The 26812-nt window shown below is 33.1% G+C and overlaps 1 protein-coding gene and 1 long non-coding RNA gene across 9 annotated transcripts in view; one reads left to right on the top strand and one right to left on the bottom strand.

Annotated features, from left to right (window-relative positions):
- EPHA6 (EPH receptor A6) overlaps nucleotides 1-26812 on the top strand; it is a 943752-nt gene that overhangs the window by 587331 nt on the left and 329609 nt on the right. For 5 of the 7 annotated variants that reach the window (XR_010155659.1, XM_009445923.5, XM_009445925.5 and 2 more), the window contains exon 6: nucleotides 7622-7746. The exons of the other annotated variants lie outside the window; for them this stretch is intronic. Coding sequence is in view for 4 of the 5 variants with exons in the window: in XM_009445923.5 (XP_009444198.1) it covers nucleotides 7622-7746 (125 nt within the window). In the remaining variant the exon portion in view is untranslated. The remainder of the gene's footprint in view (nucleotides 1-7621; nucleotides 7747-26812) is intronic. 7 annotated transcript variants of the gene reach the window in all.
- LOC107970698 (uncharacterized) overlaps nucleotides 15363-26812 on the bottom strand; it is a 31621-nt gene continuing 20171 nt past the window's right edge. The window contains exons 3-6 of one of the 2 annotated variants that reach the window (XR_001713466.3): nucleotides 22167-22322; nucleotides 18391-18522; nucleotides 16782-16904; nucleotides 15363-15483 (exon numbers count right to left, since the gene is read on the bottom strand). This is a non-coding gene — a long non-coding RNA (uncharacterized LOC107970698). Of the gene's footprint in view, nucleotides 15484-16272; nucleotides 16905-18390; nucleotides 18523-22166; nucleotides 22323-26812 lie in introns of those variants that run through there. The other variant, XR_001713464.3, reaches the window with a different exon arrangement.

The raw sequence follows: 26812 nt of genomic DNA on the forward strand, positions 1-26812 counted from the left end.
GGTTTATATTGACCTGTAAATTGTTTCTCTCATCCTCTTCTTTAATTCATTAACCATTTAAAGTGTGTGCTTAATATATATTGATTCAGTTCTTACACAGTATGTCTCAGAATATCCAAGTTATATGAAGCAGTTTTCTTAATAAAAATTTAACAAAATCAAAACTTTGTGCATGAACCGTGAAAACTCTAATAGGAAAGTATTGGAAATTTCAACATTAGAGGAATGATTTCATTAAGTATACAGAATGGAGTATTTCAGCAATTAAAATAATAATTACAGATACTATTTCAAAATATGGAATTGGATTTAGTATGCATTGTTAAAAATAAATAGAATTATGTAAAATTATGTACATTTTATAACTATGTAAAATATGTATATTAACATATGAAAGGAATGTGCAAAAGCAAAGAGATTTTAGGGTTTAGGACATTTGGACCATGAAATCCATTTTTATTTCTTACTGTTTTATAAAAGTATAGGATGGAACTTGTAAAATTTAGGTAATGTAGGTGTACTATTAATTGCCCACTGGAGAATTGGAAATAGAAAAATAGTACCTATATTTTTCTCAGTAGTCATTCTTTTATGCTGTGGCTATATTTGAATTTCTTTTAAGTTTTGCAAGGATTATAATGCTGACCTTGAGTGCTAAATCATTATGAAGCAAAATGTAAAACACTGGTAATATTGCTTTAGACATTGTACATTAAACTGAAAATTAACCATAAGATTGTATATATGAAAATAACATTTTCAAAAATTGTAATGAATTGATATGTTTAAATCAACCTCTAATTTATATGATTTCCCTTTAAAGTTATAATTTATCCATCAAGCATGATTTAATATATTATTACACTATAATTCAAGAACATTAATGCAGCTTCCAACAGGGACAAATTTATTAATGGTGGTTTATTAAGAGCGAATGTGTCTTAATTTAAATGGCAAATTATCTGAGCACTTTTTCTGTTCTTTTTTTAATGAATTGATTGAGATTTAATTACCGAAGTTGAACTGGATACAACTTTATGTAATCATATTTTCATTTAAATATTCTTCATTTGTTATGCCAAAAATAGTACCTATGGTTGCTACATAAAGAACATATCTCAAAAACTTATGTTTTCTTTTGAATCACTAAATTGTGTTCTTTGGTTACCCAAGAGTAGTCTCTCTGTTTAATGTAATAGTGAGAATGAATTTACTAAATACATACTTTTTCCACTCATTTTATTCCTTGTCAACATAAAAGTATAATATTTTTGCCTCATGAATTCTTTTTTTATTTTTAATTGATGCATAAAAATGGTATGTATTTATAGGGTACAGTGTGATATTTTGAACATGAATATACTGTGTAATGATGAAATCAAGGTAATTAACATATACATCCCCTCAAACATTTATTTTTTGTTGGAAACATTCAAAATCCTGTCTTCTAGCTATTTAAAAATATGCAATAGCTTATTAGCTATAGTCACCTACAGTGCTGTAGAACACTAGAAGTTATTTCTGTTACCTAGCTGTCATTTGGTATTGTTTAGCTAACTTTTCTTTAGCCACTTCCCTCCCCTTCCCAGTCTCTAGTAACCATTATTCTATGCTGTACAATAAGATCAAATATTTTAGCTTTCACAGATGAGTGAGAACATGCAGTACTTATCTTTCTGTGACTTACATATTTCACTTAACATAATGGCCTCCAGGCTCATCCATGTTGCCATAAATGACAGAAATTCATTCTTTTTAACAGTGGAATAGTATTCCATTGTGTGTGTTACATATTTTCATTATTTATTCATCTGTTGATGGATACTTTGATTGCTTCCATATCTTGGCTATGCTGAATACTACTGCAATAAACATGATGTGGGGGGCTTAGGGTTTTCATTTCATTTCCTCTCGATATATACCCTGTAGTAGGATATCTGGATCATATGGTAGTTCTATTTTTAGTTTTTGAAAAGCCTCCAAACTATTTTTCATAATGACTGCACTAATTTACATTCCCACTGGCAGTGGATGAGTTCCATTTTCTCTGTATCCTTACCAGCACTGGTTATTTATTTTCTTTTTGATAATAGCTATCCAAATGGAGTGAGATAATAGTTTATTGTAATTTTGATTTACATTTTCCTGATGATTAGTGATGATGAGCATTTTTTATATATCTGTTAGTTATTTGTATGTCTTCTTTTCAGAAATGTCTATTTAGATCCTTTGCCCATTGTTAAATAGGATTGTTTTTTGTTGTTGTTGAGTGGTTTGAGTTCCTTGTATAGTCCTTACTATTAATCCATTGTTGAATGAATAGTAGTTTGCAAATATCTTCTCTTGTTTTTCAGGTGTTTTTTGACTTTTGATTGTTTTCTTTGCTGTTCAGAAGTTTTTAGTTTGATATAATCTCGTTTGTCTATTTTTGCTTTTGTTTTTGGTACCTATGCTTTTGAGACCTATTCATAAAATGATTGCTTGGACTAATGTCCTGAGGCATTTCCCTAGTGTTTTCTTTAAATAGTTTTATATTTTTGAGTCTTACATTTAAGTCTTTAATCCATTTATGTTGATTTTTGTATATGGTGAGAGATAGGTATCTAGTTTCATTTTCTGCATGTGGACGTACAGTTTTCCCAGCACCATTTATTGAAAAGATGCCAAAAACATATATTGAGGAAAGGAATGTATGTTTTTGGCATCTTTGCCAAAAATCAGCTGGCTGAAAATACATAGGTTTATTTCTGTGTTCTCTGTTCCATCACATTGGTATTGAAATGTGTTTCTATGACAGAACCATGCTGCTTTGGTTACTATATCTTTGTAATATATTTTGAAGTCAGGCAGTGTGATGCCTCCAGCTTTTGTTTTGTTTTGTTTTTTCCTCAAAACTGCTTCAGCGATTTGTTTTTTCTATTTCTGTAAAGAATATAATTGTTATTTTGATAGGGGTGGTATGGAATCTAGATTGCTTTGGGTGGTATGGTGATTTAACAATACTAATTATTTGAATCCATGAGCATAGCATGTCTTTACATTTATTTGTTTCCTCTTAAAGTTTTTCATCACTGTTTTATAGTTTTTATTATAGAGATTTTTCATCTCCTTTGTTAAATATATTCCTAGATATGGTATTTATTTATTGTTGCAGCTATTTTAAATGGGATTGCCTTGTTGATTTTTTCAGCATATTTATGACTGTGGTATAGAAATGCTACTGATTTTTGTACATTGATTTTCTATCCTGCAGCTTTTCTGAATTTGTTTATTAATTCTAAGAGTTTTTTGGTAGAGTCTGTAGAATTTTCTGTATATAAGATCATGAGATCTGCAATTAGGGAGAATTTTACTTCCTCCTTTCCAATTTGGATACCTTCTCTTTCTTTCTCTTGTTTAATTGTTCTGGCTAGGAATTCCAGTTCTATAATAAATAAGAGTGGTAAAAGTAAATGTGCTGGTATTATTTCAGTTCTTAAAGGAAAATCTTTCAACTTTTCCCCATTCAGTATGATATTGGCTGTGTGTTTGTCACATAAGGCCTTTATTGTGTTAAGGTACATTCCTTCTATACCTAATTTGTAGAAAGTCTATATAATGAAGAGATGTTGATTTTTATCAAATGCTTTTTTTTTGCATCTGTTGAGATAATTATATTTTTGTTCTTCATTCTGTTGATGTGATAGTTAAAAATTGGTATTAGTTCTTCTTTAACAGGGTGGCTGTTAAATGAATTAATTTGGTGAATTAATGGTTTCAATTCACCAATGAAGCCATTGTTCCTGGTCTTTTCTCTGTTGGGAGACTTTTTATTACTGGTTCTATCATGTTACTCATTATTGGTCTGTTCATATTTTCTATTTCTTCACTGTACAACCTTGGTAGTTTGTATATGTTGAAGAATGTATTCATTTCCCCTAGGTTTTCTAATTTGTTGGCATTTTGTGGTTTATAACAATGTCTAATGATCCTTTGTATTCTTGTGGTATCAGTTATAATGTCTTCTTTTTTGTTTCTGGTTTTGTTTATTTGGGTGTTCTTTCTCTTTTTCTTAGTCTAGTTAAAGGTTCATCAATTTTGTTCCTCTTTCCAAAATATTAATTTCATTGATGTTTTGTATTATTTCATCTCCATTTTGTTTATTTCTGTTCTGATCTTTATTATTTCTTTTCTTCTACTAGTTTTGGGCTTGATTTGTTCTTGCTTTTCTAGTTCCTTTAGATGCCTCATTAGATTTTTTATTTGTAATATTTCTACTTTTTAAATATAGGAACTTATTGCTATAAACCTCACTCTTAGTATTGCCTTTGTATATCTCTTAGGTTTGGGTATGTTTTGTTTCTATTTTCATTTGCTTCAAGAAAATGTGTAATTTCTTTCCTGATTTGTTTATTTGGTAACTCAGAAGCATTTTGTTTAATTTCCACGTGTTTGTGTAGTTTTTGAGGTTCATCTTACTGATTTCTAATTTTATTCTATTGTGATCGGAAAAGACACTTAATATTATTTCAATTTTTATAAACTTGTTGAGACTTGTTTTGTGGCCTAACATGTGGTCTATTCTGGAGAATGTTCCATGTGTATGAGAAGAATGTGTATTCTTCAGCTGTTGGATGAAATGTTTTGTAACTATTAGTTAGGTCCATTTGGTCTACAGTGCTATTTAAATCCAATATTACTTTTTTGATTTTCTGTCTCGATAAGCTCTCTAATGCTGAGAGTAGGGTGTTGAAGTCCCCAACTGCTATTGTATTGGGGTCTTTCTCTTTAGATCTAATATTTGCTTTATATATCTGGTTGCTGCAGTGTTGAGTGCATATATATTTACAATTGTTACATCCTCTTGCTAACCTGATTCTTTCATCATTATATAAATGTCTAAAGTTTCTGACATAAACTCTATTTTACCTGATACAAGTATAGCTATTCTTGCTTATTTTTGGCTTGCATTTGCATGGAATGTCTTTTTCCATTCCTTCACTTTCAGTCTATTTGTGTCTTTACAGTGAAGTGAGTTTCTTGTAAACAGTACATAGTTAGGACTTGTTTTTTTAAGCGGTCTTGTTGTGTTTCTACAGTCTATAGTTAGGACTTATTTTAAATAGTGAATTATCCGAGTGCTTTTTCTTATATGCGACATTATTCATTTCTGTTTTAGCTCATATGACAAACTTTTATTTCCTAGTGACTTCTGTAATTCTCTCTCAAGAATATATTCTAGATCAAAAATAATGTTCCCATTGAACAGCCAGGAAGAGTTTTAAATGTAGTTTCTAAAGACCTTATTTCCTTAGAAAAACCAAACTTGTCGTTCTCACAAATTTAAGAAAATACTTTGTCCTTAGAACACAAAAGCAACCTTCAGAAATAAAATGCCAAACTTTTAATACTTAAGTCTTTCTTAGAAATTGAAATATGACAGAATCAATTTTTCAAATCTAATTCTCAGCTGTGATTGGTACATTTAAGTAGATTTCTGAAAATAAATTGGAAAGATATAATGAGTTTATAATGTAACTTCTAACTTGGAGTTTTTATTTACCTTAATATATCTGACATCTTTTTATTTTTTCTCCCTCAGGAGGAAAAAATCTAGTTCTCAATACAACATAGTTACTCATTTGCTTCATAACTTTATATATATATGAAACAGCTTCAAAATTACAATACCAATGCTAACATCAACAATATCATTATTAAATCAGTTTAATAATTTTTAAATAAGAAAAAAGTTTTTCTTATTTAATTCTTAAAGCAAATTAAATTTCTTATTTAATTCTAATATCCCATTGATATTTTTGTTAAATCACTGTGTTTAAAGCTATGTTTAACAGTTCCCTCTTGGAGGCTATGTCTCCAGTTCAATACAGTATTCTTCATTTGATGATTCTGTTAATTTTTCAAAATTGTTCTTAAAGTTATTTATTTGTTTATTTTGAGACGGAGTCTCACTCTGTCGCCCAGGCTGGAATGCAGTGGCACTCTCTCCGCTCACTGCAAACTCCGCCTCCCAGGTTCACGCCATTCTCCTGCCTCAGTCTCCTGAGTAGCTGGGATTACAGGCGCCCGCCACCATGCCTGGCTAATTTTTTGTATTTTTAGTAGAGACGGGGTTTCACCGTGTTAGCCAGGATGGTCTAGATCTCCTGACCTCTTGATCTGCCCGCCTCGGCCTCCCAAAGTGCTGGGATTACAGGCGTGAGCCACCGCGCCCGGCCTTTTAAAGTTATTTTTAATCATTTATAATATTTTTATATTACAAAGTAAATTTGCAAGGCAAAATATATTCATAGATGTCCAGTTTCTAACCTTGTAGTGTTTATCCTATTGCCTTTCACCCCCTAAGGGCAGCCATTATAATTATTTGTTATTCTTAGGTTTATCCTTAAAGTTTTTTATGCATTTTTCTTCACCTTACTTTCTTCAGTTAAAAATATATTCTGAAATAACTCTATTCTAGTGTTTATAGATAGCCATAATTCCTTTTTATAACTTCATAATTCTCTAGTGGATGTAGCATAGTTTTTCAACCACTCTCTTATTGATGGGCATTTAGATTGTTACAATCTTTAGAAATAAATCTCCAGGAATGGTATTGTAAATATGTCCTTTGTGTTGTGCAGTGTATCTCTGAGAGAGATTCCAAAAAGCCAAAGTGTAAATAAATACATAATTTTTGCCTTAAATCTTTAAGCTTCCCTTCATAAGAGTTGTATCATTTTGCATTACCACCAACAATGTGGTAAAGTGTTTTATCCTATAGCCTAGCCAACAGAGTGTCTTACCAAATTTTTGTACTTTTTTGTGCCAATCTGTTATGTGAGAAATGGCATATCAATGTGTTTTAATTTGGATTTTATTTTTTCTGAATGATTGTTGATTTTTATGTCAAGAACTGCTGTTTTTTTAGAAATTAGAATACTTAAAAAGTATTTTCTAAAAGGTGCAAAGAGAAGAATCTGAGAGATATATATTTTAGTTATATGTTAGAAGCTTAACACAGATTATTTTAATTTAGAATTATAATATATGGAAAAATAAAATAGACATGATTCTGAAAATAACTTCTAAAGTTAAATATTTTAATTTTGTTCAATGTCACAGAAACTATGCAAAAGAAATAATCCTCACATTCATAAACAATCATTTATTGCAGTTATAAAGCTTATAATATAAACTTTTTTGAAGCCTTAAAATGTCTAGAGGAAAGGGAGAAGCCTATAAATGATCTTGTAATTGCAGAGTTTGTTTTTTCCTACAGTAGATTAATATTTGATAAAACATACAAGCCAAGTGTATTGTATTTCATGTTATAGCTCAAGACCAAAACCATTTTAAAGAAAAATATCCTCCCCTAATAATACCAAAGATGATGAGTTCTGGCCCTTACTCTTGGAATATTTGAGTTTTTCCTGTGTTCCCTAAGAGTGTTCCTAAATATATTTAATGCCTTATTTGGATCGAATAGAGCATATCCTAAGGCTATCTTATTAATCTGCCTTCAGTAAATGGTGTCCTCTTCAACAAGAATTTTATTTTCCTTGGAAGAGAAAATATTAAAGAAAGGATAATGGAAAATTATTCCTGCCAATTAATTCTTAGTTATTTTCTTTCCTTTCAGCACCTTCCCTGATAGGTGTGGTAAGGAAGGACTGGGCATCCCAAAATAGCATTGCCCTATCATGGCAAGCACCTGCTTTTTCCAATGGAGCCATTCTGGACTACGAGATCAAGTACTATGAGAAAGTAGGTCTTATTTGGAGCTTCCTATAAAACTACATATATATGCATATATATGTATATATTGAGCATGTCGTTATACTATATTATTTTATTTTAAATGCTGTTCTTCTTTGGCCTAGCCTCATACCTTCTGTTTCTTTGAATCCTCTCTAACTTACTATTCTGCTTGTAAGTTATTGATTAATTTATCTTGTTTTGTGTCAGATTAAAGTAGAAGATGTAAGATGTTCATTTCTGTCATGACCTACTCTAGAGAGTTTTATAATATTGTAAGAAGTAGTAACTTCTTCAATTTATTCAATTTATAGTTTGGTTGCTATAAGATTGTTTCTAAAATTCAGATGGGAAGAAATTTTAATATTGAATTACTATAACCTGAAGTGGGTTTTTGTAGCACATATCCTTTGCCAGTGAGTTTAGAGTTACAGTCGGCTATAATTTGGAAAGTATTATTTAAGGGATAAATGGAAATAGCATATAAATGAAACACCTTCTTTACATTTAGGTTAGCTATTTTATTTTATAAGCTAGCAAGATAAATTCAGTTGACAAATCCTTATTTCTAATAATGGAACCCTTATTTCCATTTTTGTCATACATTAGTATATTTCCCCGTTATATACTTTATTCCCTTTATTATATTTATGTTCTTTATGCATTTTTCTCTCATTCCTCACCATTATGATATTCTTGGCATCAATATTACAGCAGACCACATAGTCAATTCTGAAGTGTCTTATTGTTTTAATACTACTTCTAGAAGTATGCAAAGGGAATGTTAAATAAAAATTTTAATGTAAAAATTATATGTAATATCCAGTGGTATATTACAATGAGAAGGAACATCTTGCATTTCTGTCCCTTACTAGAAGCAAAGGAAATCATAAAGGAATTTAGTCTTCCTCTGAAGAAATAGAGGGCAAGAGGAGAAATAGAACTCTACTTTCTTAGTTTATTTTGTGCTGCTGTAACGGAATACCACAGATGGAGTAATTTATAATAAGCAGAAATTTATTGGCTTATGGTTCTGGAGACAAAGAAGTCTGAGATCGAGGACCCAGCATCTGGAAAGGAACTTCTTGGTTATTGATCTCACTGTGGGAGGGCAAGGCCAGGGTGAGAGAGAAGCAAAAGGAAGCCAAACTCATCCTTTTATTAGGAGCTTACTTCTGCAATATGAAACCCACTCCCATGGTGACACCAATCCCGCAAATGAAGCCATAGCCTTCATGGCCTAATCACCTCTTAAAGGTTCCATCTCTTGATTCTGTTATAATGGCAATCAAATTAAAACATAAGCTTGGCAGGGACATTAACCATAACACATACCTTCCTCTATTCTACTGCTTCAGAGTTAATCTAGGTTTGATAATGGGAGAGGTAACTTAGTAGCATAGCTGTATCCATTTTTTGTTGCTCTAATAATTTCAGCATTATGTAGTCAATAAAAACTGTCATTATCTTTAAGTGACATAGATAAATCCATAGCCTAAGAAAGGACAAATTTACTGAGTTTAAATTGGAATACAGATTCTGCAAATTATCCTGTCCAATATGTGCTCAGAAATCTGCTGGGCTAGCCTTTCAAATGTTACAGCCTATAGCACACTATCACAAGAAAACATATGTTTTCTGTTGACTGGTTTAAATATATTTTCATACACTCAAAATTTCTGACTATTTAACAAGCAATGTGCATATATATACAAGCAACTTTTCAGAATCAAAATATTTCTCTGTGTTTTATAAGGGTCATATTTTACACATAGAAAAATCACTGTCTAATTTTATAGTCATTTATACCTGATATGTTTGAGGATGAAAATGACTTGCAATATTTCTAAGTTAGGATAAATCATACAGATGTAATAGAAAGAGAACCACATTCATCCAATCAAAATTTTATAAATCAATATGATTCTAAAAGATAGTAATTAACATAATATTTATGTTCATTCTTATATGTACAACATTTGGCTTTATTACATAGGTTTTATTTTAGTGATGGAATAGGTAATGTTATGAAGGAGTTTATTTTGTAAGAAAATAGCAATAACCCACTACTAATGGATTAACCATGGAGTTGGAAGTCAAGGATTTCTAATTCATGTTCTGACTCTGCCTCTCATTATGCTTATGGCCAGGAAAAAGTCAATTAATCCCCCTATGCCTCAGATTTCATATTTACGAAATGGAAATAAAGATATTAACATTTTTGACAGGTTGTAAAAATTAGGTATAAATAGACCTAAAGATGAATAACTCTAAGTTAGTATAAAAATCACTTAAGCAAGCATTAAGGAAATATTTAGCAAATAATACAACATAGAATCAGAAAATGATAGCATGGGAATTATGTACAAACTAAATAAAACAATTATTCTTTTACACATAGACAATATATAAGCAACCAATCAAAAATGTTAGAATGCTAAAATCTTTCAGAGAGAACATAAAATGATAGCATTGAAATTTTTACCTACTTTGACTTCAGATTCTAACTACATTTTACATATCTGTATCTATGACATGGTTTCTCATTCCAAGCAAAGATTTATAACTTATAACTATGGAAAATTACAATAGAATTCAGTTTAAAGTGCTAATTTCTTTCTTTATTAGTAATCTAAATATTGTTCAGTAAGAAAAGCAAGATAAAAAGAAATATATATATATAAACATATTTCATTTTTGGGACATAAATATTCTCTCAGATGTTTATATTTGTATATTATGATGTAGGTATAGAGGAATATAGAATAGAATAAGATGCACACTAGTGTGTTTCAAGTTTTGCCTATTTGGGAGAGTGGGGGAATGAGGTATTTGGACAGAGGCAGGGAAAACAGAGGGAGGTAGCTAGTATAGATAAATATGGATGAATGGATGGATCCTAAACAGCTTTAGTCTGTGTCTTTAGTAGTTGTCTTCCCGAAAGCAGATCCGGAGACAAGTATTTGTATGCAAATGATTAAGCAAACTCCCAGGGGAACTGACAAAAGAATGGGGCCAGCAATACTGTGAAGGAAGGTGTCAATCAAACTCAGCGACAATGACGGAAGCTCTGGATTCTAAATTATATCTTGGAGTTCATCTTACAAAAACAAAGAATCTGGGCTTCTCTACTCTGGCTTTAGTCAGTTATTGGCTACAGCCTTTGGTGTAAGTACATATATGGTGTGCAAAAAAGATATATAGGCACTTCTGGTTCTCTGCAGTGGCTCCAGTAGCCCAAGTTTAGGTTCTAAAGAAGGCTACAGGTACAAGCTCTTAAACACAAAACACATAGAAGCTGGCAAATGAAAACAGGAACAGGTAAAAGTGATCCAAGTTGATTTGCTGGAGCACTATTAACAAAGGTAGCTAAATTCTTGAAGAACTATTGGAGAATTAATGCTTGGTTCATTGTACTATTTATGTACTCTTCAGTCTTTAATATTGGTGCCATGTTATTAAAAAATTGCATTTCATTTCAATCAGTTATTTTGTATTGCTATACACATAATTGATCCACAAAATATCCATATTTACACAAGTCTTTGAGGAATTAATGCTGTTTTAAGTTATTATTTCAAATGCATTTTTCTGTAAATCAGGAAAGAAGTTAACCTGCTTGGAATGTGAAGTGTCTACAAATACCTAAGGTTAAACAACATACTATTGTTATCACTGATAACACTGTTATCAACACTGTTACTCAGAGAGTGTGATGTATTAGAAAAAAAGCACTGGTCTGAGTATTCAAATATTTGAGTTTGGCTCAGATCTTAACTTTTTTAGTTCTATTTTCTCATTTGTAAAATAAGGACCTAGAAAGATCTAGATCTAGGTAATCTTTTACAGTTCTAACTATTGTCAAATGCTAATGTTTGTGTATGTACTGTTATATAGATAAATTATCTTAATGTTATCCTATCCCTCTGATAACTATGGTTTTTCATTGAAATCTACTGAAATTAAACACACACACACACACACCTTTTTAAAATACCTCACCATAGAGAGCAGTATTCTTAACATCATAATTATATGTAAAAATTAAGACCCTAGCATTATTCTCTTTCTCTGTGTGTGTGACGTGTCTGAGTGTGTTTGTGTGTGTGTGTGTATGTGTATTAAGAGTGATATGTGAGAAAGAAAACATATTGCTTTATGGGTTATAATTAGTTAGATATTCCTTATTCAGTTAATTACATTTCGTAATTTTTAGTCACTTTTCTTTTTCATACTCAGTCTTTCATTTTCCTTTAACTCAAGTGAATACAGCTTGACTATGAAAGGCACTTTAAAATAATATGGGAAGTCAAGAAAAGTTACAAAACTTTTTATTTTTTTTATTTTTTTGTTCACTTCCTAATACTGCTTTTCTCCAGTAGGCTCTCCAGTAGAGCCCATTCTTATAATGAGGGAACTAAGACATCATCTGCTCCCAACTTCTCAGTCCTCCCCTTCAAAACAGTCCAAACCCGCTTCTATTCATATCGAAGAGCAAGTATACCCTTTGTCTTTGTTTGTTTTGTGATGCTATAACATAATATCTGAGACTGGGTAATTTATAAGAAACATAAATTTATTTCTCACAGTTCTAGAGGCTGGGAAGATCAAGGTGCCAGTAGGTTTGGTGTCTGGTGAGGGCCCCCTCCTCATTTCTAACATGGCTCCTTGAATGCCATATCCTCCACAGAAGAGAAATGCTATTCCTCATCCAACAGAAGAGGAGAAAAGCAAAGAGAGGGGAAGGAGAGGGCCATACTTGCCTTTTCATAAAGCACCAATCCCACCCAAGAGGGTGTAGCCTTCATGGCCTAATGATCTCTTAAGGGTTCCACCTATTAATACTGTTACAATGACAATTAAATTTCAAAACGAGGCCGGGCACGGTGGCTCATGCCTGTAATCCTAGCACTTTGGGAAGACATTCCAACCATAGCACCCTTCTCTTATCTCTGTTCCCTTCTGTCCTTACCCTTTGTGTTCACATTCTTAATTTTTCTTCCTGTGCCCTCTTTTCTCTTCTCCTCCCTACTTTTCCCTCTTTCCTCTCCTTTTTTTCTCTGCCCAAGCAAGGCACACTTCCTTCTCTTGCTTCTTTGTTATTTCATTATTCTCTTAGTCTGTTTGGGCTACTGTGATAAAAACTAATGAACTATGTGGCTTATAAACAATAGACATTTATTTCCCATAGTTTTGGAAAGCAGGAAGTTCAAGGCCGAGGCTCCAGAAGCTTTGGCATTGGGTGAGGTCCTTTTCAGGTTCATAGACAGTGGTTTTCTCACTGTGTCCTCACATGGCAGAAGGGTATGGGAGTTCTCTGGGGTCTCTTTTATAAGGGCAATAATCCCATTCATGAGGGCTCCACCCCCGATCACCTAATCACCTAATCACTTCCCAAAGACCTCACCTCCTAATACCATGGCCTTGGAGGTGATTTCAACATATGAATTTTGGAAGGACATAAACATTCAGACTCTAACAGTTATATTTACCAAAATTAGTCTTAATCAGAGTTATTTATTTGTGGATCTGGACTTCCCCCAGTTGTTTATGAGTCCCTGAAGAAAAGAATTGATTTCAACCCTCAATCCTTGCCTAACACAGCTATTTCCTTTCAATAACATTCTAGCTGAATTAGTAAAATTCTCTCTTTGTTCAGAACTCATTCCCAGGAAATTAAGAAATCATGCAGCCACTGTAAAATTACCTCTAACAATTCTTTTAAAGGCAGAAAAGAAACAAAGAAAGCCAGCAAGACTTTCTGTTTCTACATGTTCATAAGAAAGACCTATACACATATGTCCATCAACTGAGAGAACATTCTGTTAAGGACAAGAATGTAAGCTCTTGAGGGCAAGGATTTACTTTGTTCACTTTCTTATCCTTAGTGCTCAGAAAGGCACATAGATGGTAATTAATAGATACCGATTGTTGACCAATTATATGCCAGGTAATCTTTTAAGTGTTTTGCAAGGACTAGCTAATTTACTCCTAACAACATATGTTTGAGGAAAATGTTATTATTCTTCCCATTTTACAGATTAAGAAACTAAGGCACAAAAAGGTTAAGTATCTTTACCAAAATCACACAGCCAGTAAGTGGGTGTTAAAACTGGCCATCATACCTTACATCACAGCAGATGTCTCAGAAAGTCAGTGCTTTCTGCTGATGCTGATTTTCTAGGTTCCCTGAGGCCAAACACTTCATTACTCTCTCATGTCAATTTTGCATCTGCAAAATGGCAGGAATAAAACATACCTATCTCACCAGGGTATTGTACAGCTCCCCTAATTATCAACTGGTAGCTCATTTTGCAAACATGAATCCCCTCATAACAGTTCATTATTCTCACATCCAGTTTTTTAAGACACTGTGACTGTTAAAGTCTTTTTCTCAAAGTGGTCTTGTTAATTTTTATCACAGTCAGCAGTTTTTAGATTTTAAGAAAACTCATCATGAAAAAGGTAGCATTTCTTATATCCAGATGTTCAATAATTATTTATATGAAATGATGAATTAATATAACCTGCCAGTGTTTCACCTAGTTCACAGGTTATAGAAAAACTATCTTTGCTTTTTAATTAAAAATAAATAATTTTGTGACACTGAGGACAGTGTATTATTTAAAAAATGTAAGGAGATTTGTGGAAAGCTTTTCATTATGGGAAATATTTTTATAAATCAGGGATGATTTAAAGTAGCCTCTTTTAAAAGAAGGTTGAAGTCTTGGTGTCTTTTCTGAAAGTCGCATACTCCTCAATATCACACTTTGCACAATAAGTCTTTTTTCTTCCTCCGTAATCCTGTTATTCTACTTTCTCAATATAGTTTTTCCACAGATAACAACCTAATAATTATCCCTCATTTTTCTAAAGATAGATAATCAGTAACATGCATCTTTGTTTAAAAATACATGAAGCAATTATTATAGCAATAATCAACATGAGAAAGAAAAACAATCTTTCCTTCTTATATGCTGCTCAATATACATTTCTCATTTTCTTTTGTTGTATTTCCTTTACTTAAGTGTTTGCCCAAGGGAGGAAGAGAATTTTGTCTTTACTTCCAGGAAAGCTACTCTTACCTCCATCCGTTATTTAGGTACAGAAACACATCTTTGTTCTCTGCCTGTCCCTTTCCCCGTGACCATCTAATTCATACATTTGTAAACCTTAATGTAAACTATCATACAAAGTTAAATGTGGTTATTACACAAGGAACTAAGAAAAGTGTGATTGAGGAAAGTGTATATGGATCACATGGGGATCTTGCTGAAATGCAGATTGTAATATATTTGATTGGGCAAATGAGTAGTGTTAGTGGTGGTAACATGAGATTTTGGGTTCCTAGCAAACTCCTATGTGATTCCAGCATTCCTCTGAGTTGTCAGTCTCTAGAAGCCCTACTTTTCCTTCACCTCATTTAATCGAGTGTTGATAAAGGGGAAAAGAATCACAGTGCTCTCAACATAGACGTGAACTTACATGCTATGTCTCTATAACTGGCTAGCATCTCTGTAGATTTTACATGATTTGTAGATGTTTTTGATCTGTAGGTGTTACATGACATCAGAACTACAAGTATTAATCTGAAGCAAAATGCAGTAAAGGGACAAGTCAATTTTGGATACAATTCAGTGTTTATAGTGGAATCAGCAAGTTTTTTTTTTTTCATAATTATTTGTTGCAGTGTCCACCACAGAGAAATTAGATGTGAGCATTTGGTACTAATTAAAACAGCATTACCTGAAAGAAAATGGACAGCAAGGGAATTTACTGATACAAACACTCATAAAGGTTTTATATCCAATTTCCATGTTGTTCAATAAACATCACATTCTCTGTGGAAGCCTGTCTGGCTTAGTAAGCCCAGGGAGGACCATAGTGCCTAGAGCAGAGATTCTCATGGTAGCAGGACTCTGACTGGGGGGCCAATACTGCATCCACAGCAGCATCTGTATGGTATACCCTTATCAAATAGGAAGAAACTAAAAATATATTGACAGCAACATTGCAGAGTCTGCAAACATATAAAAATTACAAATATCTGCTAACTATACCTCTAAAGTGTCTCCTGTTTTATAAAAGTTATTCTATCTTTGGTTTGGTTTGAAGAATGGATTTGTTTAAAATTATAGAAGCTGCATTTAGTGTATTAAAGATTTGTACATCCAAGAAAGAAAAAAATAGTTGGTAAAACTAAGGACTCTGAATAAACTTCATTTAAACTTTTGAATATGCTATAGGGGAAAAGAAACATCTTTCTTTTCTATCTCTAGGCTCATGACTGAGGCCCTTATAAAAACGAATTAAGAAGAGACAAGCCTACAAATTTACTTAATGTGAGTTTTACATAGGCCAGGAGCCTTCAGATATAAAGACCCAAAGAAATAGAGAAACCTATGTATTTTTATGCTTAGATTTGAACAAAAGTGGACAGTTGCACGGAAGTGTGATTAAGCAAAGGGATATGATCCAGTGGTAATAAACTCAGGGGGAGTCGCTTAACGAGACCTACTGTTCAGATTATTTTTTATATATTTGTGTCTTTATAGATAAGGATGTTCTGTCCTCTGGGCATAGGGACAGCACCTCTCAAATGAGGGGCTCTTGACCTGATTTCAGAGGAGGAGGGCAGGAGAAAGTCAAAGGGTGATCTTTCTACTTTTGCCGTTTGCTCAAATTCCATGGTGCCATATTTGGGGATAGAATGTTTTGAACCCCATCAATATCTAAATTTATAGACTGAAATAAAGGTTATGACTATCAAAAGTTTATGTTCTGGTTACAAGAAAACAAAACTCTCTTTCCTACTGCTCAGAGGGCTGGAATTCTTTTGGTGGTATGGAGTCATATTGTAGAATTTCAGTCCCAGCCTGATCTTGTGTACAACTAGGTAAGGCTACATAATTAATCCCACTTCTGCTAAATTGCCATATTTCAGTCAGGTCCAAGTTACACCTTTAAATTCAGTTTCACATTCTAACCTCATATTCAGTTGCTTCCATATTCCTAGTCATACATTTCTGAATTTGCTTCCTCACCACTTTTCCTGAATTCCATGTCTTTATCTCTTTTTCGATGAGGTTGGAATAAATAATCTAAGTTGTTTTCCAATTCTGAACTTCCATGACTGCAGAAGCTTATTTTCATTTTGTTATGCTTTGCTATACAAGGTGATAGAAAAAATCAAATAAGACTAAGGAATGAATAAGACATTTGATGTTTTCAGTGAAAATATTATATATAAGTATATATAAATTAAAAATGACAGAGAAGTACATAAAAAGATAAGGATGAAACAGTAATTCAATTTCCTCAGCAATCTGGAAATCTACGTATAATATCAAGTTTTGCATTTGTAAGAAAAGAGAAAAAATATAAAGCTATTTTTAAATGATTATTTACTTCTAAAAAATGTCCACTTTCTCTTAAAGAAACTGTACTGTTTGGAGGAAAGAAAATAATACAATGTGGGATATACTTGGGGAGTCCAGAGGTTATGTTATCTGCAATGGTAAATTATCAGAGATCACAATGTCCCTTTTAAGCATTTGGGCTAATACCCACCAAGAATCAGTGTAGCTTGGGATTATTAGTATTTTTCTTTTTTTTTTTTTAAGAAAATGCCTTCTGGGGAGTAACAAGGACATAAATTCAAAATTCCTCTAAATTTCTGTTCTAGTTTGGTGAAAATCAAAGAAACAAAACTCACAGACACCACTTTTAAAAAATGTAGCATTGCCATGAATTCAAAGTGCAGTCAGCCTTCAAAAAACTACTCTTCCAGCAAAGAAAAATGTAAATATAATGTTGCTACTTTTGAAAGCCTGTAAACCAAAAAGTGACTGAAGCAGGTCTCAACTGATAGAGGTTTATTTTGCCAAGGTTGAGGATGCGCCTGAGGAAAAAAATACAGCCATTGGAGCATCTGTGACCTGAGTTTTTTCCAAAGGGGGTTTTGGGAACTTAAGTATTTACAGGGGAAAGAGCAAGCAGGAGGGAGAAAAGGGGAAGGAGGGTAGGAAGTGAGGCAGATCGTTACATTCGTGTGAGGCTCTGATTAGCCCCAATGAATCTACACTTTATATGTGAAAACAGGGAGTAAAGGAAAAAGTCAATTACACATTGCCTTGGTTAGTAAATCTACATTTTACATAAGATAAACTAAGCCTTTGAAAAGAGAGTGCAATGGAAATGAGGCTATGATACAAGGTTGTGAAATTACAGTTCTCTGTCTGGGAACTAAAGGAAAGCAGTTTTTGCATGGCTCAGTTCCCAAGCTTTACTTTCCCTTTGGCACGGTGAGTTTGGGGTCCTGAGATTATATTTTCTTTCACAAGCCAAAAGTACAAGGCAGGCACCTAATTTACTATCCCCAAATGATGAAGGACTAAATACCTAAATACCTAAAGATAAATCTTACTAGTTTTGAAATATAAATTTCAAGATAAGAGCTGCAACTAGATTATGTTATCTAACCCTTAGCAAGTTTTTCCTTGATAACTGGCCTTACCAAAGAGTTGACTGAGTCATATTCCCTGGAGACAAATGCAAGATTTGTTCATTTCAGATGCAATTAAAAATGCTACCATATTTGCGTCTATTCCTTAAACAATCATTATTTGGGGCTACAAGTACAAACATACTTACCAAATCATACATTTACTTTTTTGCTTCTGATACTTCTGATACTCTACTGCTACTCCCTTCAATCTGAAAATCTTAAGAAGAAAATCTATATATTGAACAAAGATGCATTTATTTCTTCCAAGGATTTTGAACCTATGAAAAATTGTGAAGTTTATATTAAGAAATTTCCTAAAAATGGTAAGGTAGCTTTTTACTGAGTTGCATTGTTTGACTCCATTTATCTTCAGGAACCATAGTAGAGGAAACATATACCCTACAGAGGGTAAGGCAGAGTAGCAACTTACCTTAGTAGCTATCAGAAATTTAGTCGGGTTTCCTTATAGAGATATTCTCCTCCAAGAAATGCTTCTGTAATAAGTGTATGTATATGTGTGTGTGTGTGTGTGTGTGTGTGTCTAAACAGTGCATTTTAAAGCACAATTCTTATTAGGCTCTATAGCTTTCAAAATATTATATTATAAAGAAAATGCAATCTTTTAACAGGAATTTTCCTTAAGAAACATCTGAGCAGCTCTGTTCTCCTGCTAATTTGACTTGATTTGCAGATTTTTACTACCAGAGGGGAAGTCTAACGTCTAAGATTTGTAGTAGATCCAGCATTAGGAAGTGTGCCCTCTTGGAGAAAGGAAACCCATGTTTATTGTAGGGCCAGGGTCTGATTTTGTTGAATAAATCAGAAATAGAATAAAAACTGAGTTGGACAATAAAATGTTTGCACATTTCTAATCCTTGACACTAATTTTTGGTCTTGAATGTATAGAACAAAATCTTAATACTTCAAATGGATTATGAAAAGACAAAAATAATACTAATATTTACTGAGTGCATTTCATTGATGTTGACTTATATTAAGACAAGCTAATTAGCTGCTAACCAATTGAGAAACACTGACCTACTTCATCATTATCAATTAGATTTTAGCCAACTTTCAATTTAATAAGAAACTAATAAAAATATAGTTTAATATTGATGGAACAGTAAAAGTGGATAGACCATTGCAATTTCTTTTTCTTCTTTTTCTCATTTAATAATTGGTGGCTCTTTAATGGATTCACATTGATATTTTTGAAATAAGGTATCTGTTAAGTAGGAACAAAAATGTACTATAATTTAAAATCATAAACTGGTTTAAATCAAATTGAACTGCCTAGTTCTATTATCAGCTCTGTCTCTAACTAGTTGTAGACCTTGGAGAAGCCCTTAAACTTCTCTTTGCTTCAATATCCACTTATTTTTATGCTCCTTTTCAGCTACTGGAGATTCAAAGTAAGTAAATTTCTAGTCATCATGGATTTTGACAGACCTACGTTAGAATTCAGGCTTTGACACTAATTAGCTGTGTGACCAAGGCTTCTATGGGTCTCACAGGCCAACCCTAGGATAGTATGAGAGGAGACTGTGTAATGGTGTGAATACCAGAAGGTGGAAACTATTGAGGTCAATCGTGAAGGCTGACCACTGTATCAAGTGGCTTGGCAGCATCTGTGGTGCTTTAGTTTGACTTCAACAGAAATTTATCTGGGAAGAAATGAGATATACCTATTTTGAAATGCCCATGGATTTTAAACAATGCTCTAGACAGTTCATTGATATGACAATTTCCTTTTTTAGAATTTCCCTGCAAGACTGGACTGTGCTGTCCAAAATTCACCATATTAATGTTAACTTTATACACACAACAGATCTTTTTTATTTCCAAATAATTGGGTTATATCATTTAAATAGCCAATGTAGGATTTTTCTGTCTCTAAAATAAAATAAAAAACCTAACTAATTTCTCAAGTAAGCAACCTTACGGGGGTATACACCCCCATTATAAAAGATAAACAGAACAACTTATCCCTTTGGCTTCATATTCAGCTCTAAGAATTTATGTTGTTTTGATACTTGTAACACCTTAATAATTTTTGATAGGTAAAGTAGGCCAGATTCTATGAGAGCAAACTTCCTGTTTTACACAAGGGTGAAACGACCTTTATAAACGATGGAAGTCTTCTCTCCCTATATAATTATTCATAGAAACTAAAGATACATGGGAAAGTAGTTAATATTGTGTAAGTACTGAAAAATTCAATTTGTAAAAGAGATTATTAAACTTGATTATATAAACCAACAGAGAGCCTTCTTAGGTAATTAACAAATAAAATATTTAAACTTTTCCTGAGTCAATATTAGTTATAGTATCAAAAACAAATAAATGATGTGCCACATAGCTGTATAAGGAGCCATGGCAAGATAAATAGATCAACTCATAGTATGGAACAATTAGCCACAAAAGGAGCATGAATTTGTGTGTGAGAGAGAGAGTGAAAGAGAGATTTAAATCTTGAATATGCATCCTAGCACAACTTTTCCTTTTTTTTTTCTTAAGTCAGGGTTTGGCTCTGTGACCCAGGATGAAGTGTAGGGGCACACTCATGGCTCACTGTAGCCTCAAACTCCTGGGCTCAAGCAATCCTCCTGCTTCAGCCTCCCAGGGTGGCTAAGACTACAGGTGTGTGCCACTACTCATGGCTAAGTTTGTTTGTTTGTTTGTTTGTTTGTTTTTTGTACAGAGAGAATCTTGCTTTGTTTCAGGAGCTGGTCTCAGATTCCTGGCCTCAAGAAACTCTCCTGTCTCAGCTTTTTTTTTTTCTTTAAAGAGACAGGGTCTTGCACTGTTGCCCAGGCTGGAGTGCTGTGGCACAATATCGGCTCACTGCAACCTCCAGCTCAAGTGATTCTTCCACCTCAGCTTCCTGAGTAGCTGGAACTACAGGCACATGCCACCACACACAGCTAAGTTTTTAGTTTTATGTAGAGACAGGGGGGCCTCACTGTGTTGCTCAGGCTGGTCCAGAACTTCTGGGCTCAAACAACCTTCCCACCTTGGCCTCTCAAAGTGCTGGAATCACAGGCATGAGCCATAGTGCCTGGCCTTTTTAAAAAATAATGGTCGGATATAGGGTTGAGTTTTGAAATAGGAAAATTAAATTGAGAAAGGCCGTTTCCCAATAATTTTTTATATAGATTTGTATTACTTAATATATTCAAATAAATATCTTAATAAAGGCATGGCTAAACACTGAGGCATTCCCCTGCTTCAACCAATTCTCCCAACTCTGATATTTGGCTCATCTTTTCTAATTGTTAATCAGTACACCTCTTTAAAAAGGAATTTCCTTTAGAAAATGCCTTACTTTCTTAATTTAGATAGGTACTTAACACCCTCAAGAAATGCATCAAACCTTTAAAATTTAGAGAAAAAATAATTACTACAAAAGTGCCCTGATACTTAAACTATTACAACGAAACTGTTTTAGTTTATTCCCGCATAGTAAGCGATGTATAGTAAGCTGCTTCATTTCCCGGCTCTACTATTATTATCCTCATTCCTCAAGGGTAGACTTAAGTGTCTTAGATTCTCAAATGAAAGGGAAAAAAACCTAAGTCTGTATTCTGCTTCAAATAACTAGAAATAATTATGAGGCTTCTTTGACCAGATATAATTTTTGCCTTGGAGAGTAAAGCAAAGCCCCTTGCAACAGCCATTATTAATGACACTGATATAATTACTATTTGAAAAAAGGAAATCTGCCCAGAAAAATCAATTATAAACCACCAAATGTTCCTTGGACTTTTCAGAGAGATTCTATGCCTATTGTCCCTCATGACCTCTCCATTAAGAGACTGGTTGGCTATATTCCTAATGGTTGCCTTCAATTATTTAGAGAGGACTTCTAAGCTTTTGTATTTCATATTAAAATGGCCTGGAGAGCATTTTCTGATTGACTTACTTGCAGAACAGAGGGGTCACTCTGGGGAAAGCAGAGTAACCTAGGTGGCTTTGCTCTAAAAAGGTAACTCAGAGTCCTCTTCCATTAGGGCAGTTTATCTTGCAAACATTGATTCTCATACAATGAAGCAAACAGTGTATGATGACTTTGCTTTCACTGAAAAATTACAGAAAAGAAAAGAATAGTTGAAAGAGTCATTAGGAGTAGTTATCTGTAATCTAAAGTGAGCTTGATTTGTGCATCTGCATTTATCACCTCTTTTGTTTTTAACTTGCCACATTCTACTTCTCTTAACATTATTCTCAACATTCGTGGATGAGCGTCCTCTTATAATCATGCAATATTAATTAGTCTCCAGTTGTAAGAGATGTATTGGTTTGTAATTCTGTCTTATCTATTCATTGGACACCTTGAAGCTGGTAAAATTTTCTAAAAGATATAGTTGAAGGCAAAATTAGAAATGAAGACAAACTTTATAAAATGGCAGAGAATATCCCAGGCAAGATACATGTTGAGATGAGGGTATGAATTTGTGAAAGGACAAAACAAACTCAAACTGGTCCTGTGTAATGGTCAAAAACTTGACCATATATATCCTTTGATTTAAAAATACTACCAGTTTTTTACAGTCTGTATCGGAAGAGCTTGTTAAAGCACTTGTCTTTGAATTCAGGCATCTGTTTGAAGCAGATCACAAAATGGACATTTCAAATCACAATTCATGAACCGTGTCTGATTTCTATTCCTTTGATAAATTAAATGATCAGTAACAAAATATCTGTAACACATTAAGCTCCCTGAAAAAATTACTCCAGTGAATTAAAACTCAACAATATGCCTGCATTCTGCATTCAGAAACATTGGTTGGATTTGTTCGTTGATTTAGTCAATCGTCTTTTAAAAAGCACTTGAATTTTTTTTTACTTGAGTTTTGCTTCAGAAAAAAATTTAATTTTGTAATTATGGAGTTATATTGTTTGTTGTCAAAATAAATGTTTCTCCATTTCGCCTAATTGTCAGAATTTTTTGGACCAATTTTTAGCCCAAGTATTATAATCTGTGGCATACAAAAATCTAAAACACCTACTTGTTTTTATTATTACAAATCTACACTTCACCTTGTACTAATATTTTGTTTTAATATAGAAAAAAGTAGAAAGAATAAAAGGAAAGAAAGAGAAGAAACCAAAATGAGTTAAATACCCCTATGTGCCAGCTCCTGAGCTACATATTTTTGTGTCAACCTGACAGCAGATCCAGAATTATTTCCTTCACACCACACTGTTTCCTAAAAATTAAATCCAAGACTTTTTGGCAATCTAAAGTTATATTAGAATTTAGAGTTAAATGAAATGCTATGATAAAAATCCTTTGTGGATAAAATTTTAAATAATTAAAGAGATGAAACATTTTCATTTTTGGATTAGGCACTAACCTAAGATGGAGAGGTATTTAATATTAATAACTGTGACAAAATGAGAAGATAAGAAGATTCTAGGTAAAGGGAACATAAGTGTGAAAGTCCAAGGTAAGGAACTTGGCAAGTTGAAGGAAGAGACAGTGTTCTGTGGCTTGAATATAGTAAGGAAGGAGAGATGAGCCTGAAACAGTGAGCAGAGGAAAGCAAAGTACACCATTTCTCTCCTCTTTCCCACATTTAACAAATATTTATTGCACACCTACATGTGTAATGTTTAGCACTACAGATTCACATTAGGAATGATATTAACATTTTAAAACAGTATCATATTTGTTTAAATATGCTTAAGATATAATTAACTCATTGAAAATTTATTTTCTTTCATGATTATGAGTATCTTTATATCTTTCATCAATATCATTTTAACTTTCAGTTATTTTTCCCCAATCCATCATTCAGGAAACTAATCTAGAAAAATTAAGTATTTTATACCTCTCATTCTCTTCTTTCCCTTTTTTAAAGGCTCAGATCAAGATAAGGCATTTACAAATGTCTTTAACATATTTATAATCATAAAATAATACATTTGATTCATAAGTTTTATTTCTCAAAATATTAGCTTGGAATGAATCCAAAACAAAATATAACACCATTTGAAAAGTTAAAATATTCCAGTCAGCATATGTCCTTGATGAAATGTATTTCTTAAAACAATTATACTCCTGATATGTCTTTCATTTCATTTAAACATATATGTCATTTGCTAAGTAAATATTTTGCAGGGACAAAAGAGAATTGCAAGTGACTGTACACCTTTCTCTGACCATGTTTGTCTCTCCATGTTGGGTTCTAAGTCCTGTTGGGAATATATCTGATGTATCTTTGGCCTCCCTGGAGAAAAGCGCTTTTCCTGACACACTGTAATCATTCAATAAAAATTAGGGAATAAGTGATTGTATGAATGAACGATTTCTTACTCCTGAACTCCTACTTTTTCTTTTTTTAATGGAAAAAAAGTGCTGTGTCCAATAGCCTAACTAGAAAGTGATTTATTGGCTTTTATAATAATGCCAGAGTAGGCATTTTGCAAGGCTCTTTCTTTACAAAGTAGGTAGGTATGTGTAAAGCATACTCTTGATGGTAATTTTGTTTTTACAAAACTTAAGGGAGAATTTCAAGGACTTGCCTTCTCTTGTCCAAAAAAAAAAAAAAAAAAATCTGAGCTTGGAGGAGAAAGATGGCTGTCAGTCTGGTGTAGTGAGTTTTCTCTGAGAGCAAATTTCAAAGTGCTCTGAGAACACTATTGTCAGGATCAGAGTCTTGGGCCACTGGCTAGGAGGGAGAATTGATTCTGAGACTTTGGTGCTGAGCTAAGGTACTGAAGGAAAACTGAAGTAGTACCATTCTAGCAGCATACACTGATTTCTTATAGACATAGAAGTAAATCCTATCTAGAGAAAAGCTCTCAAAATATAAGACTCAGACACCACAGATTATGATCAGGCAATAATAACACAATCAAAGACTACCAATTACAGGAAAAAACAAAACATGAGTGAATGAGGAGAAACAATCTGCAACAGATTTAGTATCCCAAGGACTTTTGATGCGTTAAAGAATCGTACATAAAACAACTATGTTTGAAAAGTTTAAAAAATAATAAATGCTCTTGCGATAGATCACATGGACACAGGAAGGGGAATATCGCACTCTGGGGACTGTGGTGGGGAGGGGGGAGGGGGGAGGGATAGCATTGGGAGATATACCTAATGCTAGATGACGAGTTGGTGGGTGCAGCGCACCAGCATGGCGCATGTATGCATATGTAACTAACCTGCACAATGTGCACATGTACCCTAAAACTTAAAGTATAATAAAAAAAAAAAAAAGAAAAATTGGGATAAAAAATATAATAATAATAATAATAAATGCAATCAGGAGATTGAGAAAAAGATAAGAAGAATAAGCAGATTGGGGGAAATTAAACTTATAAAATTAAATATATAATTATAAGAAAAAACTCAATAGATACACAGTCATACACTATATATATTAATATTTATCAATATATACTAATAAATGATACTAATAATTACTAATGAAAAGACATTTTAAAAATCTAACAATACTGGACTTCATTCTAAGGAAAAGAAAACAGAACAGAGAGCATACAATACTTATATGAATAATGGCTGTGAATTTTCTAGAAGGAAGTATAACGTTCAAAATAGGAAAAATAACACATATCCAGAAACTTTATTACAGCTGCATAGTATAAAGGGGATAGAGAAAGGGGACATTTTAAAAATTAGGCATATAGAAGAAATCACTGACAAAAAAACATGACAACCAGACTTAAAGCAGGTGTCTTACCACAATAGAAAGTAGACAGTTGAAAATAGTACCCTCACATTTTTCAACCCAGAATGATATATGCCAAACTATTTTTTCAAGAATAAGGGGAAAATATTGGTGTTTAGAGATAAACAAAAAGAGGGAGTTTGTCACTCAAAGACCTACCATAAAGAAATGAGCATAAATAAGAAGGAAAATGATTCCAAAACGATAGTATAAGAAGCAAGATGTGAATAAATAAAATAGTAAACATGTACATAAATCTGAAAAAATACATGTATAAAATAGTATCTTTCAAAAGAGATAAATACAAGATAAAATAGCATGCATGAATCAAAGAATAAGTTGTAAAGGAAATTCAAGTACTTCTAATTAAATGATAATGAAAATATTACATAGCATAGAGTGTGGCATCCAGTATATGCAGGTAATAAATGAACGAGTATAATAAATGCTCTTACTGGAAAGTAATGAAGTCAAAAAGTTAATGAACTAAGTATCTTACTTAAGAATTTAACAGGGCCAGGCACTGTGGCTCACACCTGTAATCCCAGCACTTTGGCAAGCCAAGGTGGGCGAATCACCTGAGTTCGGGAGTTTAACACCTGCCTGACCAATATGGAGAAACCCCGTCCCTACTAAAAATACAAAATTGTGGGGCATGGTGGCATGTGCCTGTAATCCCAGCTACTCAGGAGGCTGAGGCAGGAGAATCGCTTGAACCCAGGAGGTGGAAGTTGCGGTGAGCCGAGTTCCTGCCATTGCACTCTAGCCTGGGCAACAAGAGCAAAACTCCATCACAAAAAACAAACAAACAAACAAACAAACAAAACGGAAGGGCTCAGGCACGGTGGCTTACGTCAGTAATCCC

The sequence above is a fragment of the Pan troglodytes genome, chromosome 2 (assembly GCF_028858775.2).
Source record: "Pan troglodytes isolate AG18354 chromosome 2, NHGRI_mPanTro3-v2.0_pri, whole genome shotgun sequence".
In the NCBI taxonomy this organism is placed as follows: Eukaryota; Metazoa; Chordata; class Mammalia; order Primates; family Hominidae; genus Pan; species Pan troglodytes.